We start from the raw sequence: 13,539 nt of genomic DNA, 5'->3' as shown, positions 1-13,539 counted from the left end.
AGCAGGTCAGAGTTGGGAGGTTGCAGGCTCAAGATGGCTGCGTCCATGGGTGACATGTTCTCCTTTTGTGTGGATCCGGCCGGCCGAGCCCGGGCGGTGGTGGAAGTGCGGTTCATTAACAATGCCAAGGTGGGCCCGGCCTCCCCGCCCTGCGCTGGCTGCAGCCCGCTGGCCCGCTCTCCCTGCCCCTGGGCAGCTGGAGCCTTCCTGGCTGGTGCAGCCCCGGCCTGCGTCTCCCCAGGGCCGCCTGCCCGCCCCTGGGCTCGGGGCGCCTCCTTCCCGCGTCCTCGCTGCAGCTCGGCAGCGCTGGGGGTCCCGCTCCTGCAGCTGTGCATGTATTTGGGGGGAGGGTGAAGCCCAGATGTGGAAGCAGGGGGGGGTCAGGGCTGCGGTGCGTGTTAGCAGGGGGTTGTGGACTCTGATACCGGGTCTGGGGGTTGCTTCTCTGCGCTGCGATGAATTTGGGTTGTGCTCTGCCTGGCTGATCTCAGCCCAGGGGCCAGCTGCCACTGCGGGGTCTGATGCTTTGCATCCGTGCTGTGCTGCATGACTTTACACCTGGGAGCAGCCCCAGGGAAGGGGAGCGTAAACCCCGTTTTACACCCTGTCCAGGCAGGGTGGAAGGTCCTGCAAGCTGAATTCCTGCGGGGCGTAGGAGGGACTCTCGGCTCGGAGCATCCCCAGCGATAACATAAAAGAAAAGAGCAAATGCCTTGCAGTGACGACAGCCCTAGACCTTTTTTTTTTTTGCAGACAGAGGGGAAAATCAGTTTACTAATGGAGGCCAAACTGGGACACTGGGGTGCACGGTCCCCCAAGTTTCATCCTCTGTGTATTGAAATATTGGTGGAGGGGCCTCGTCTGCCCAGTACCGTATCCCATCCTGCAGGTCTCTGCATCCCAAGGGTGGACAGAACAAGCCTTTATAATTCGCTTGCAAAATACGTTGTGGTCCTTGTGGGTGAAAGAGCCCATCTGGCACTAGGGAGGGCAGAGCCTGGCGTTCCTGGGGTCAGCGGGATGTTTGTTGTGGACTTCGGGGTCGAGTTGCTCAGGGACTTGAGCCACATTTGGGGCTGGATTTTAAGCCCCGCAGGTTTGGGATGGGGGGATTTAGCTCAGGGCAGGCACTGGCCTTGGAGCGAGATGATAGTGGGGCTAGTTGCAGTGGGTAGGATGCTCTGAGCGTACCAGACCTTGGTGCGGTGGGTACGGGGACCTATGGCAGTAGTGTCCCTGGGACCTGGAGAAAGCCAGAGCAATGGGGCAGCTGCCCTGGGAACCCCCACAAAATGACCTCTTCTGACTCTTGTGTCTCCATCCAAAGGGGAAGGGCTTATTTGCCACCAGGGACATCCGTAAAGGGGAAACGATCTTCATGGAGAAGCCCGTGGTGTCTTCCCAGTTCCTCTGGAACGCGTGGTACAACTACAAAGGTAAGGGTGCTCCTGGACTTGAACCCCCCAGGACCATTTGCTGAGCGGGGTGATGCAGCCAGGGAAGGAAGCAGGGACCCAGATATGACTGTGCCTTAGTCTTGCCCATGGGGGAATGTCCTCTTGCTTATATTTAGCCTTAAGTATATTTTCCTGTCGGCCCACAGGCCACATCAGGGCTAGAAGGCTGCATATGGCCGTATTCAGCCTTGGGTCCAGATTAAGCAAGGTGCTGGTAGTTTAAAAGAGTAATGGTAGGGCTGGAAGGGACCTCAGGAGGTCAGCGAGTCCACCTTCCTGCTCAGGGCAGGAGTTGTACAGTAAAGACAGATGTCCGTGCTGAAAATAATTGCTTTTATGCCATCCATACACCTCAGCTTCGAGGGGGTGTAAACCCTCCTTCCGTAGGTATTGCAGGTTATGATATGTCTCCTCCAAATCATTCTGGAAATCAAGCGAGGGATGCAAAGAGCAAGGTGATGGCCAGGAAGATGTGATGTTGAGATTTGATCTCTCCTGGCCGTCCTTTGCCTCCACCCCAGCCAGACCCGTGCAAGCGCTTTCCAGAGTAGGGAGCGTTCCCAAGCTCTGGCCTTCGACCGCTGACCAGAAGAGAGAAAAATGCCGATCCCAGGAACCCTGGTGTGATTCGAAAGCTGGATAAAATCACTGCTCAAAGAAGCTGGGAGTCCGTGTTGCTTTGGTCTGTCTAGATCGGGGTGGCCAGCGAGTGGCACAGGTGGCCTCAGCACATGGCATGTGGCAGCCTGGGGTGGGGAGTAGAAAGCAGAGCAGCAGATAAGGCAGGGGGGAGGATCAGAGTGGCACTTGGAGAGGGTGTGTGGCTAATTTATGGCATGCCTACCAAAAAGGTTGACTCCCTCACTGGTCTGGGTGATGATGTTAGTGAACCCTGTTGTGGTGCATGGCGTGGCTGTGCAGGGCGCCTTTTGTCCCAGCAGCCCCTGAATGCTTTTCAAGGCTAAACAACAACGAGAACAGATGAGAAGAGACTGTCGGGGCTTCCCACTGGGGCAAAAAGGGTTTCCAGCTCAGATCTGCAGTGAAAAGAAAGAACCAAGAAGGTGGGGAGAGGGGTCGGCAGCCTGGGAGAGCAGGGGCTCTGCGTGTCGGGATGTTTCTGAACACATCGGTATTCGGGCCACGACACGGACGCAGCCAGGAGCCGGATGAGGCGCGGGGCAGGGCAGGCTGGGTTGTTTTGTGCCCAGTGGGTTTGCGGTCCAGACTCGGAGCTATTGCCAATCAGGACGTCCCCGCTGCCGTTACTGGAGCCAGGCTTTCTAGAAGGAGAAGCCCTAAGCCCAGGCCCGCTGGGTCTGTCCTCTCTCCCCCAGCCTGCGATCACTGCCTGCGGGCCCTGGAGACGGCGGAGGAGAACGCGCAGAGGCTGCTGGGGAAGAGCTACCAGGCGCTGCCTCACCCGGAGCAGTGCGGCATCCGGAAAGACTTGCATCAGCAGTGCCCGCAGTGCCAGGTAAAGCACTGGTAACCTCACTGCCTTTCTCAGGGGGGTGCATTAAGTTCTTGATTGAGAGAGCAGCTGGCTGGACAAGACCCCGCTGGGCCACTTAGCCTGGGGATACGTCCCCCTCGCAGGGTAGCAGCCTTCAGCTTCTGTCCGAGGGAGGAGTCCCCTGGGTGCTTTTGCTGCCCCTGCTCTTCCAGGCTTGACGCTTTGCACTAGAGCAGCGGTTTTCAACCTTTTTAGCCTCAAGGCCCCCTTGGATAGACTCGAAGCCCCCTCGGAAAATGCCGGCTCTTGGTTTTCACTCATTTTTTGACTAGAGAAAAATCCTAGAGCAGGGACAGGGAATGATTTGGGCTGGAAGGCCACTTAAGGAGTGTTGGTGAGCTGTTGTGGGCTGGGGAGTAGGGGGTGCTGACCTGGCCTGGTGCCCATTGCAGGGGTGTGCAGGGAGCGGATCATGGTGCTAGCCCCGCGCTGTCACCCCCTTGCAGTCCTGGCCCCGACCCGCTCATCCTGCTCCTGGAAGTCCCTCCCCGCTTGCCTGAGGCCCCGTTGCATCTGTCCGGATGATGCCTGGGAAACCCTGCCTGCCCACCTGCTCCATCTAGCGCCGTGGATGGGTCAGGGTACCCAGGCAGCGGGGCTGGCAGCGGAGATGGAGACAGGCAGAGTGAGCTGTCGGGAGCCGAGTCTGGCCACTGCCCCACCATGCACCTGTGGGTAGTGGGACCAGGCACAAGCACCATGGTCCGGGCTGCCCCCCATGCCCGAGCTGGGCAGGTCCAAGGGACTTGCCATGAGCTGGATAGATACCTTGGCAGGCTGAATCCAACCTGCAGGCCATATTTTGCCCATCCCATTTTTGTTACAAAGAAGTTGGGAAGACCGCGCCAGGGCACCGTGGTTTTTGAACGCTCTGGATTCCTAGATGAAGTCCCTGGGTTGATCGTGTGAATCATGTTTGTGTACCTAACAGTGCTAACATGGTGCGGCTCCCTGCAGCAAGGATCTCAAAGCACCCCGGAGTGTCCTGGCACCCCGATTGAGAATCACTGCACGAAGGGGAGCCAGACAGGCCGGAGGCACCGCTGTTCCTAGGAATCCCCTCCTCACACCCCTCCTTCCTGCCACAGCTACCTCCCTAGAAATGGCTGGCCTTTAAGAACGGCCTGCGATGGGGACCGTGGGTCATTATCACCGTTGCTCTTCAGGTGACGTACTGCAGTGCCGCGTGCAGGCAGTCTGCCTTGGAGCAGTACCACCAGGTCCTGTGCCTCGGGCCATCCAGGGAGGACCCCATGCATCCCCTCAACAAGCTGCAGGAGGCCTGGAGGTAGGGGCACGACTAAGGAGTGGAGAGCAGGGCTGCCCTGGGAAGAGTGGGGCTGGGAGGGTTTGGAGAGGGGTGCTTGGGTACAGCTGAGCCACAACCACCGCGGTCGATGCAGTAATGATGTAAGACGCCCCAGGCCACCTCTCCTCTCCTTAGTGTCACTGTCCTCATGGTGGCCGTGGGACAACTCTGCTCCCCATGTCCCCAAGCCTGTACTGCTGGAGCTGAAGGAGAGTCCTTGCCAGGTCTACAGAGGCCGAGACGTATGGTGGAGGAGGCCTGATCCCCTCCGCAGGGACCCGCAGGGCATCTGTTAGACACAGCAGCTCTCTATGGCCATGCATGGGCTTCTGCAGTGAGCTTCATGTCGGCCCTGTGAGGCAGAATGGGGAGGATTGTCCCCGACTCCAAGCAAAAGAATCGAGGCACAGGGCGGAGGGAGAGGTAGCACCTAGCCCCACTTCTTGCACTCCAGTCACATCCTTTACCATCAGCCAACAAGGACTTGCCAAATTTGATAGACATGCAGGGCCCTTGGGAGGTCGCAGCTAGTCCAGCGCCTGCTCCAGACAGGATCAGCCCTCTCCGAAGCACCGCAGACAGCTGCCTTCTCTGTTGCCCTTCGTTGCACCCAGTCTCCTGTCAGAACTGGACTCCGGGTGCTGCATGGATGTGTAGCAGAAAATAAAGATGTTACAGGCTAAATAGTCAAGACAGAGAAGGGATAGGAGGGGAAGGGACTCGGCACGTTCTCCTGATAAACCTGTTATATCTGAATTAGGTTCAGCCCATCTTTGGGATGGCTGGGTCACTATAATGCATGAGCACAAATGGTGGGGGTGTGGGGGTCCTTTGTCTGCTTCTGGAGATCAAGCTTTTCCTTTCTGTGCCAGGACATCTCGGCTCATCTCTCTCTCCGTCTCTCCCTTCCCTTACAGAAACATCCATTATCCTCCAGAGACTTCAAGCATCATGCTGATGGCAAGGATGGTGGCTACAGTCAAACAGGTGCGTTCCTCCGCTTGCTGCTTGTGCACCTAGGTGCACTTTTATATCTCCTTTCTCTTTTCTCCCAGTTAACAAGGCGGCTTGCCAGCCAGGGCAGGAATGACAGGTCCCTGTTGTTAATGAGGTGCAATGCTTGCTTTCCATCTCCACAACTGTTATGTGCTAAGAAAAGGGGCGGCAGAGAAGGACTTGGTTGGTTGGAGATATTTTTGATGAAAGAGTTTGGCATCAGAAAATGCTGAAGCTGCCTGTGGGGGTAGATTAGTCTGGACAGAGCTCTGGTTGGGATGAGACGCATTGTAGAGCAGCCTGGTGTTGCGGACGTGCACCCGGGTTGAGCAAGACCCTGGTTCAGGTCCCTGCTCTTCATGGTTTTGGCTTAGGATTTGAACCCTGATCTCCCTCATGCCTGCGAGTTCCCCGAGCAGACAGCCCAAGACTCTTCTGGGGTGGGCGCATCTTTCTGGTGGTTTTCATGAGACACGTCCTTCAGGCTCAGGGCATCTTTCCAGTGGTGCCAGGGTGTGCTCAGCAGCCGCTGAACTACCCAGTGCTGGCATCCATGAGTTTGTGTTGCAAAAGCATAGAGGGGCAAAGCGCTGCCTTGTTGGTGGCTCCCCTCTGCCTTGCAAGGGGTGGCCAAATTTGCCCAGAACAGAAGCTGTTGTCCTGCCAGTGCTTCTGTACCCCCTTCCTCCAGCTTCCTTTGCCCAGTTCTTGAATAGTCCGGTTGCTGTGCACTGAGTGTGTGGCCCAGATCTCCTCGCAGCACCCCTCAAGAGTCCTTGTTCTACAGGTGGGGAAACTGAGGCACAGAGTGGCTTGCCCAGGGTCACATGGGGACAGTAGCACTTGAACCTGGATCTCCACACCATCCTCCCCTTCTTTCTCTGGCACATGCTCTCTTAATCCCAGAGTAAAACATCCCTGTGGAAATGGCAGCAGTCAGGTCAGGGTTGCCCACAGACCTGCATCTCCTGCTCCCTGGATCACTTCCATCCCACCTCTCCCAGCCCCTCCTAACCCCCACCCCCACCCCCAGCAAGGGAAGAGCTGGACTGTGAATCTCTGCTCTTTGGTTTCAGGCCAAGGACAAGGACTGGTGGATAAAGCTTTTTTCCCAGTTCTGCAGCAAAACGGCCAATGAAGAGGAGGAGATCATCCACAAACTCTTGGGGGACAAGTTTAAGGTCAGGGCTGTGCTTTCCCTCAGTGCTTGGGGCCTTAAGGGGGATGGGATCCTAGATAAACGGGGCTGTGGGAGTGGGAGACCTGAGGAGGTCACACAGCATCACCCCCTACCCCGGGCAGGAGCATGGATGAGGGCACCGTGCCCAAACTTCTGGCCTTACAGGTGCAAGGGTTGTGGTGTGGGGTCAGTCCACCCCCACCCCTGCTAAATTTCAGAACCGGTGGGGAGCCCCGCAGGCTGAATGACACCTCCGTGAGCCAGATCTGACCCATGGGATAGAGGCTGAATACCTCTGGACCCAGAAACTTGCCGGGAAGAGGCTCCTCCCAGCCCTGCTGCGTGAGGGCAACTTGTGAGGATCCCAGAATTTCTCTCCCATTGCTGTGGAAGATCGCACGCGTGCAAGCCCTCTGCCATGCTGCACCAGCACCATGGTCCGGGATTAGGCCAGTGCTGGGAGACAGCAGCCCCGCAACAAAGCGCAAGCCTCTAGCAGTCGATGTCCAGGAGAAAATGCCGGTTCTGCTTGGGGTATAGCCGGCTGTTGTGGCTGTTATGCCCTGTGGCAGGAGGCTGCTCCGTGCTTGGCCTGTGCTGACCTGCTACGGGAAGGCCAGGACAGCTGGGAGCGAGCCAGCAAAAGCGTGATCTGCTACCCAACAACAGCACGGTCTGGAGCCTCAGAGCATCCTACCCAACTGGCCCAGCAAAAGTGGGCTTGGATGTCTCTTGGCCTAGGGTGGGGGGCTCAGACCAGGTAGCGTGGTGGGGGGGGCAGTGGGACAAGGGACCCTTCGGGCTTCCTCCCTGCCCTGACTGTGCTGCTTTGCCCCCCCAGGGCCAGCTGGAGCTCCTGCGGCCGCTCTTTGCAGAAGCCCTGTATGAGGAGCGTCTCGGCAGGGTGAGTGGGGAGCTTCTCTCTGCAGAGCCCTTGGGGTCCCAGAGCAGGGACAGCCCCTTCATTGCCCTTGTCCCTCAGCCCCCCATGAGCACCGTGCTCCGCTTCCCTCCTTCCCGGCTGCAAGGAGAAGGGAGAATCCCCCTGAGAGCCCATTGCTGCCTTGCCTCAGTTGGGCTAGCAGGGGCCCGAGCCCTAAAGGGATAAATTATTCAGGGGAGGGGTCGCAGAGGTATCCTGCCCTGCCCCTGTGTGGAACACACTCGGCATCCCCCCCTCCCCGTGGTTGCAAAGGCAACCTGCCGCAATGCAGCAAGATGGGCATCTGCCTTGGCGACAGCGGGACCTGGAGAGACCGGGGCTGGGTGGGCACCAGCCAGTCAGTCCATCCCAGACAGCTGCAAATGCTGGGAACGGGGAGAAGTTGTCTAGGGAAGGCCGGCGGGGCAGAGAGAGCAATGTGGGGAGGAAAAGGGGAGACCAAGTGTGAGTGCTCTCCTGACCCCGGGAGCCGGAGGAATAGCTTCTCGTTGCTGGGGGAGTTTACAGCTAGGCCGGCTAGGCATCCAAAGACCCTTTCTTCCTGCTGGAGACCCTGCTGGAAATGAGGCTGTGATGCTCCATGCCTCAGTTTCCCCAGGGTGAGTCCTCTCCTGGGGAGTTCCTTCTCCCTGTGGTATCCAGGCCTCCATGGCAGGATGATGAAACTAGGTCCCAGAGGAGCCAAGACCCCTTGTTAACAGCCCCAACAGCATCGGTGAACGGTTCCTAGGCCGCCTCCCTCAGTCCCCCACTTAACGCCAGTGACTGCATGTAGCATACGAGGGGGCAGCAGTCTTGCAGCTTGCCTCACTTGGTGCATGTGTCTGTCTCTCTTTCCAACAGTGGTTTACTCCTAAAGGGTTTCAGTCACTCTTTGCCCTGGTAGGCACCAACGGCCAAGGCATCGGGACCAGGTAGGGCATGATAGGCCTGTTGCATCCAGGGATGATGTGCAGTGTTGGTGAGAAGGCAACCTGCGGTTGCAGAGCTCTGGAGGGGGCAGCACTTAGAGGGCTCTTCAGGGAATCAGGAGAAATTATGCAGGGCCCCACTGCCTGATAGAAAAGGGGGAAGAGACCCTCGGCATCTCTGGGGTTCTTTGAAAGACCCTTCATCCCGTAACCTGGGCTGGGACTGGCATCCAAACCCCTCCTGGAGGCGTGAGCCGCCTCAAAGCTGGTGGCTTTGGCGAACGGTTTAATCTTTTGAGCCCTGGAAGCAGGAGATGCTCGGCCTTTGAGTGGGGTCTGTGCTGAAGAAGGTGAGCGACGGCTAAAGTCCAGGCCGCTGGGCACGATCCCTTCCTGTGCTATCAAGGACGCGTGTGTTCACAGTACATGCCGTGCTCTTGGCTTTGTGGCCTTCCCATGCACGGACCTCCGGAAGCACAGCCATGCTTTGTTCGGTTTTCCCCAGCTCCCTGAGTCAGTGGGTCCATGGCTGTGATGCGCTGGAGCTGCCCCTACAAGAGAGAAAGCAGCTGGACGCCTTCATAGACCAGCTCTATAAGGACATCGAGAAAGGTAGTGGCTGCTGGCTGGGGTCCCTGGCGACCTTCCCAGGGGGGCCTATTGAGGGGTGAGCTCCTGGGTGTGACCCCACCATGGGCTGCATGGACCAGCGCTGTTGATGGGCTATACTGGATGCCATGTTGTGGGTGCAGAGGGGGCCAGGAGCCTTCTGGGTTGCCTGTTGTTCTCTGGGTTGTCCCACCTGGTGGTCCAAGTGCTGGGCCTGCTCTCTGGTCTCCAAGCCCAGTGGTGCCGGGTGTCGTGGCGAAGCCCCATGCCCGTGCTTTGCCTGGGGGGAATGCTGTCAGTGCCATCACAACCCCTTTCTGCTGCAGAGACCGGGGACTTCCTGAACTGCGAGGGATCGGGGCTGTACGTGCTGCAGAGCTGCTGTAAGTACCAGGACAGGGGAGGGGTCAGTGCTGCCCATGTCCCTGGCTGAGCTAATTGCGTTCAGCCATAGCAGACCCTGGCTGGGCTGCACTTTGTTCCTAAGCCCATGTAAATGCCCAGCCTGGTCACCGGGAACATACACAAGTGCATGCCCGCAGGTGTACGAGTGGGGAGGTGCATGCAGAGACACCAGCCAGCTGGGTTTGTCGTGTAGTTATTATTAGAAGGGGTCTGTATTGTTCTGTGGCTCTGTTCCTCTTTCTCGGTGCTAGTTTATAATATGAAAGGCTCACATGCTTGGATGTTTTGCATATAGGAGCGGGGGGCAGTCCTGTGGAGCTTGGATCAGTGAAAGCTGACTGTATTTGGGTGTTTTAGAGATGCCCCTTGGCTGGGCTGGCCCCAGTCTGATCTACCTCCTCATATCCAAGTACCTGTGCTGGTATCTGGGACATTTTTCGAAGGCTGCTGTTTGCAAACTAGCTCTCTGATACTTCCAGCCCCACAAACTAACTAACAGGCTGCAGGTCTCAGGGGCTGCAGCCCAGCTGCAGGGGATAAGAAAGTGATTACAGGCCTGCCTAGGAGGACTGGGCCAGCTGATGGGATAATTGGCTGGCCCAGAGGAAGTTAAAAGCTCCCAGGGAAGAAAGCTAGAGAGAGGGATGGCTACAGACTACAGCATTGAGCCAGGATACTCTCTCAGGGTCTGGGAAAGACCACGGAGTGTGAGTTAACCCTTCATTGTTTGTATTTGTTTGGTTGCTGATGTTCAAGTTGTGTTAAATGGGGCAAATTTGCTCCCCAGGGAAATAAAGACTGTTATACGAACTGACAACCCGCTACACCAAACCTCAGTGTTCGTGAGCTGCTATCCATGATCCGGATAGGGTATTGCAGCCTTTCACCTGCTGCCTGTCGCACGTGACATAGTGCTTTAGAAATGACCCCACGGGACAAATCAGGGACCTCAAGCTAAAGAGAGCTCCAAAGCATCGTGTTTCTCTCAGGGCCTGACGTATGCTGGGTGCCTTGGGGACAGGATGTCCCTCGGGACCCAGATTAGCTTTTTCTTGCAGGCCAGGGGGCAGATGTAATGTGCTGAGGAAGCTGTTTTAGGTCTAAGCTGGGGAAGGGCTCATGCCAGCTTGTGTGAGGGAAAAATGGCATTGAATGGCCCCAGGATGCGTCCAGGGATGATGTGCAGTGTTGGTGGCAAGGCAACCTGGGGTTGCAGAGCTCTGGAGGGGCAGCGCAGAGAGGGCTCTTCAGGGAATCAGGAGAAGTTATCCCCTCTGGGGGGAAAAGGGGGTGAACATGGCTGGGGTGCAGTGAGGAGGGTGCAGAGGGTTGTGGCAGAGAAAGCAGCTGGGGTTTAGGAGGGGAATGCGTTCCCCATCTTTTCTGATCCCATTCAGCTCTGTGTGGGGAGCCCAGGCAGGGTTCAGACCCTCCAGTAACCAAGGTGCCCCTATAACCTGCACGCCCCGCGGGAGCTCCTCCAGCTCTGAAGGGAAACCTGCAGCACCCATGGGTGACTCAGGAGCTGCCGGCTGGAGCCGTATGTAGCTCTGAAGCCATGGGCTAAGTATCCCTGGTTCAGCATCCAAGGCCTCTTGCCCCAGCTTTGCATCAGCGTGGAAGGGACAGAAGCCATTTCTTGCCTGCCGGCCGTCTGGTAGCTCTGAGTGCAAGGGAGGGTGGGGTGGCCCAGGTCTTAGCAGGCAGCGTCCCCCTCACCCACACTGTAGGGCTTGGCAGTGGTGTGGGTGAGCTTGGACTTGGCGCCTCCTGTGTGCCCAGGCTCAGCGCGTGTGGGCTGTGGGGATGGGGAGGTCTGGGGCACTCCCGTCACTGCCTCTTAACTCTTCTCCTCCTGTGCCCGTCTCCTCCTCGCGGCAGGTAACCACAGCTGCATCCCCAATGCCGAGACCTCCTTCCCGGACAACAACTTCCTCCTCCACCTCACCGCCCTGGAGGACATCAAGGCAGGAGAGGTGAGGGCCGAACCCTGCACCACTCCTCCCACGGGACCCACCTGAGGTGATGCCCATTCTGTCCAGGTGGGGAAACTGAGGAAGAGTTGAAGTGACTAGCCCAAGGTCCAACAGGCAGTCGGCATCAGAGCTGAGGACTGATTCCCTCTTGGGGTCGCTGGACCTCGCTGGATGCTGTGGTTGTCCCTGGAGCCCAGGAGGACTGATCCCACTAAAACGGGGGCTCGAGGGCCCACAGATTGCAGTCCTGCCCCCTTATCGCACCTCTCGCAGAAAGGCCCGCTGGGCTCCGTCCTCTCTCGGTGCCTTGTCCAGAGGGAATGGCTGGGTTTGTCCTGGAAAGAGCCTCCTGCCCCCTTTACCCTCTTTGTCCTGCACCAGGCGTTTATTTGACGGGACATGTCTCAGGTGGGGCTGCCTCTCCCTTGCCTTCACAGGAAATCTGCATTAGCTACTTGGAGTGCTGCCAGCGGGACCGGAGCAGGCACAGCCGACACAAGATACTCCGGTAGGGCCAGGCACCGTCAGGGAAGAAAACCCCGGGGTAGAAGCAGCCATGGGGAGGGGCAGGGGGATTCCTGAATGCCCGTCTGCATCCTTGCCTCTTCCAGGGTCCACCAGCTCACCCTTTCTTTGCATGCAACTGCATCTTCTAGCCATGTGCCCTTCAGTCCAGCGAAGCGGAGTGGGTTTAGCATATACACGTGTGCACACACATGTGTGCACACATCCCTCCCCCGACCAGCCATGCTGGCCATGGCACTGGGGAAAGCTAGGAGCTGTTCCATGCCATCCCCATCCTGGGCGCAGTGTTTCCTGCTGCCATCACCTCTCCAGGCCTGTCTGTGTTGCAGGACAGCTGTTGCCACAGCTGTGCCAGCCTTGACCCACAGTGGGCATGCAGTGTGGCAGCAGGGCTGTGTCCAGACAGGGAGAGGGTGGCTGCTGTGGTGTGGCATGTGATGCCTTTGCTCTCAGCCTGACGGGCAGGAGGAGGCCTGTACAGGGGGTGTGCTTATGCTCAGGCAGCCCTCTGGTATGTGGGCAGGCACTGTGACCACCCCCCTGCAGCATGCACACAGTGCTCAAGCAGGATGGGCACGTGCACATGCTGCACGGAGTCGGGGCTGGCCCTGCTCTCTGGGCCCCTCCCGGCTCCTAGGAGAGGCAGGAGCCCCCTGTCTCGAGTGGGAAGCTCTTAGTGCTGCCTGTGACATGGCTTCCTTTCTCCTCCCACCCCACGCAGGGAAAACTACCTATTCACCTGCTCGTGCCCCAGGTGTCTGGCGCAAGCCGAAGACCCCGACGTGACATCGGAGGAGGACGAGGAGCTGGAGGGCGAGACGGATGACGCGGAGCTGGAGGATGAGATGACGGACGTTTGATCCTGGCCCTGGGGGGCGCGGGGCTCCTTGGGCTCCCAGCAGGCTGGGAATGCATGGCGGGGGGAGCACACCTTGGCACTGCCCAGTGCTGGTGTCGTGGCGGGGTGGGAGGGACGTATGGTCAGGCAGGGCTGGGCTCTGGGTGCGGATGCCGCTGGGCCATCAGCCCCGCTGCTCCGTGACGCACTGGACAGGTCGCGAGTGTCCTGCCACTATTGCCGCAGCACCTGAGCATCACAGCCGCGTGTGGGGCAGGCCGGGGGGGACCCCTGCACTGGTGAGCACGCAGCTCCACACGCTGGGGCAGGGCCTTGCACGTGGCCTCATCCAGTGAGAAGCAGCCGCTATTTGATGCAACGATAATCTGACAACTAGGGAGGCAGGGACCGAGTGTCTGGGCAGGGGTGGGTGAGGAAAGAGGTTTAACCTTGTGGAGACTGATGTAGGCAGAGCGGTGGGGGTGACTGGCTGCTAGAACCAGTCACGTGCATGGGCAATTAGCTCCAGCTCTGTGTGCAATGGGTGGAGGATGGTGCTTCCCTCGCCTTGCTGGGTGGGGAGGGAGGATGTCAGGCTGCTGAGGTCTGTGCACAGCCACACCAGCTCTGCAGCACTCGGGGGCGGATGGTCGGGGCACCAGCAAGGGACAGGTTGAGTAGCTTTGCGATGCGGGGGGGGGGACAAGGACGTCTCTGCTCCTGGGCTCTGATCCACCTGCTTCCTGCTCTGTGCTCACGCTGGTGACCCCCACCCTGGGCTGAGAGGCCCCGTGGGAGTCGCTGGGCACGGCAGGGCTTTGGCCGCTCTCTGGGTGTCCCCAGGGCTTAGGCTTTTTGAGTGGGAAATGAGCTG

General features: G+C 58.5%; 1 protein-coding gene across 1 annotated transcript; it reads left to right on the top strand.

The window, feature by feature from the left end:
- SMYD5 (SMYD family member 5) lies at positions 1–13,533 on the top strand. The gene is made up of 13 exons (XM_090035120.1): positions 1–129; positions 1,328–1,436; positions 2,795–2,934; positions 4,140–4,261; positions 5,200–5,269; positions 6,355–6,459; positions 7,300–7,362; positions 8,245–8,315; positions 8,818–8,924; positions 9,248–9,304; positions 11,208–11,302; positions 11,740–11,810; positions 12,549–13,533. Exons 1-13 carry the CDS (start codon positions 34–36, stop codon positions 12,685–12,687), a joined length of 1,245 nt encoding a protein of 414 aa, XP_089891246.1. The 5' UTR covers positions 1–33; the 3' UTR covers positions 12,688–13,533.
- The last annotated feature ends 6 nt before the right edge of the window (positions 13,534–13,539 follow it).

Source organism: Crocodylus siamensis, chromosome 2, assembly GCF_052110815.1.
Source record: "Crocodylus siamensis isolate JL-2025a chromosome 2, ASM5211081v1, whole genome shotgun sequence".
Lineage (NCBI taxonomy): Eukaryota > Metazoa > Chordata > Crocodylia > Crocodylidae > Crocodylus > Crocodylus siamensis.
The sequence above is the reverse complement of the archived record's forward strand: the minus strand, read 5'-3'. Positions and strand labels throughout refer to the sequence as shown.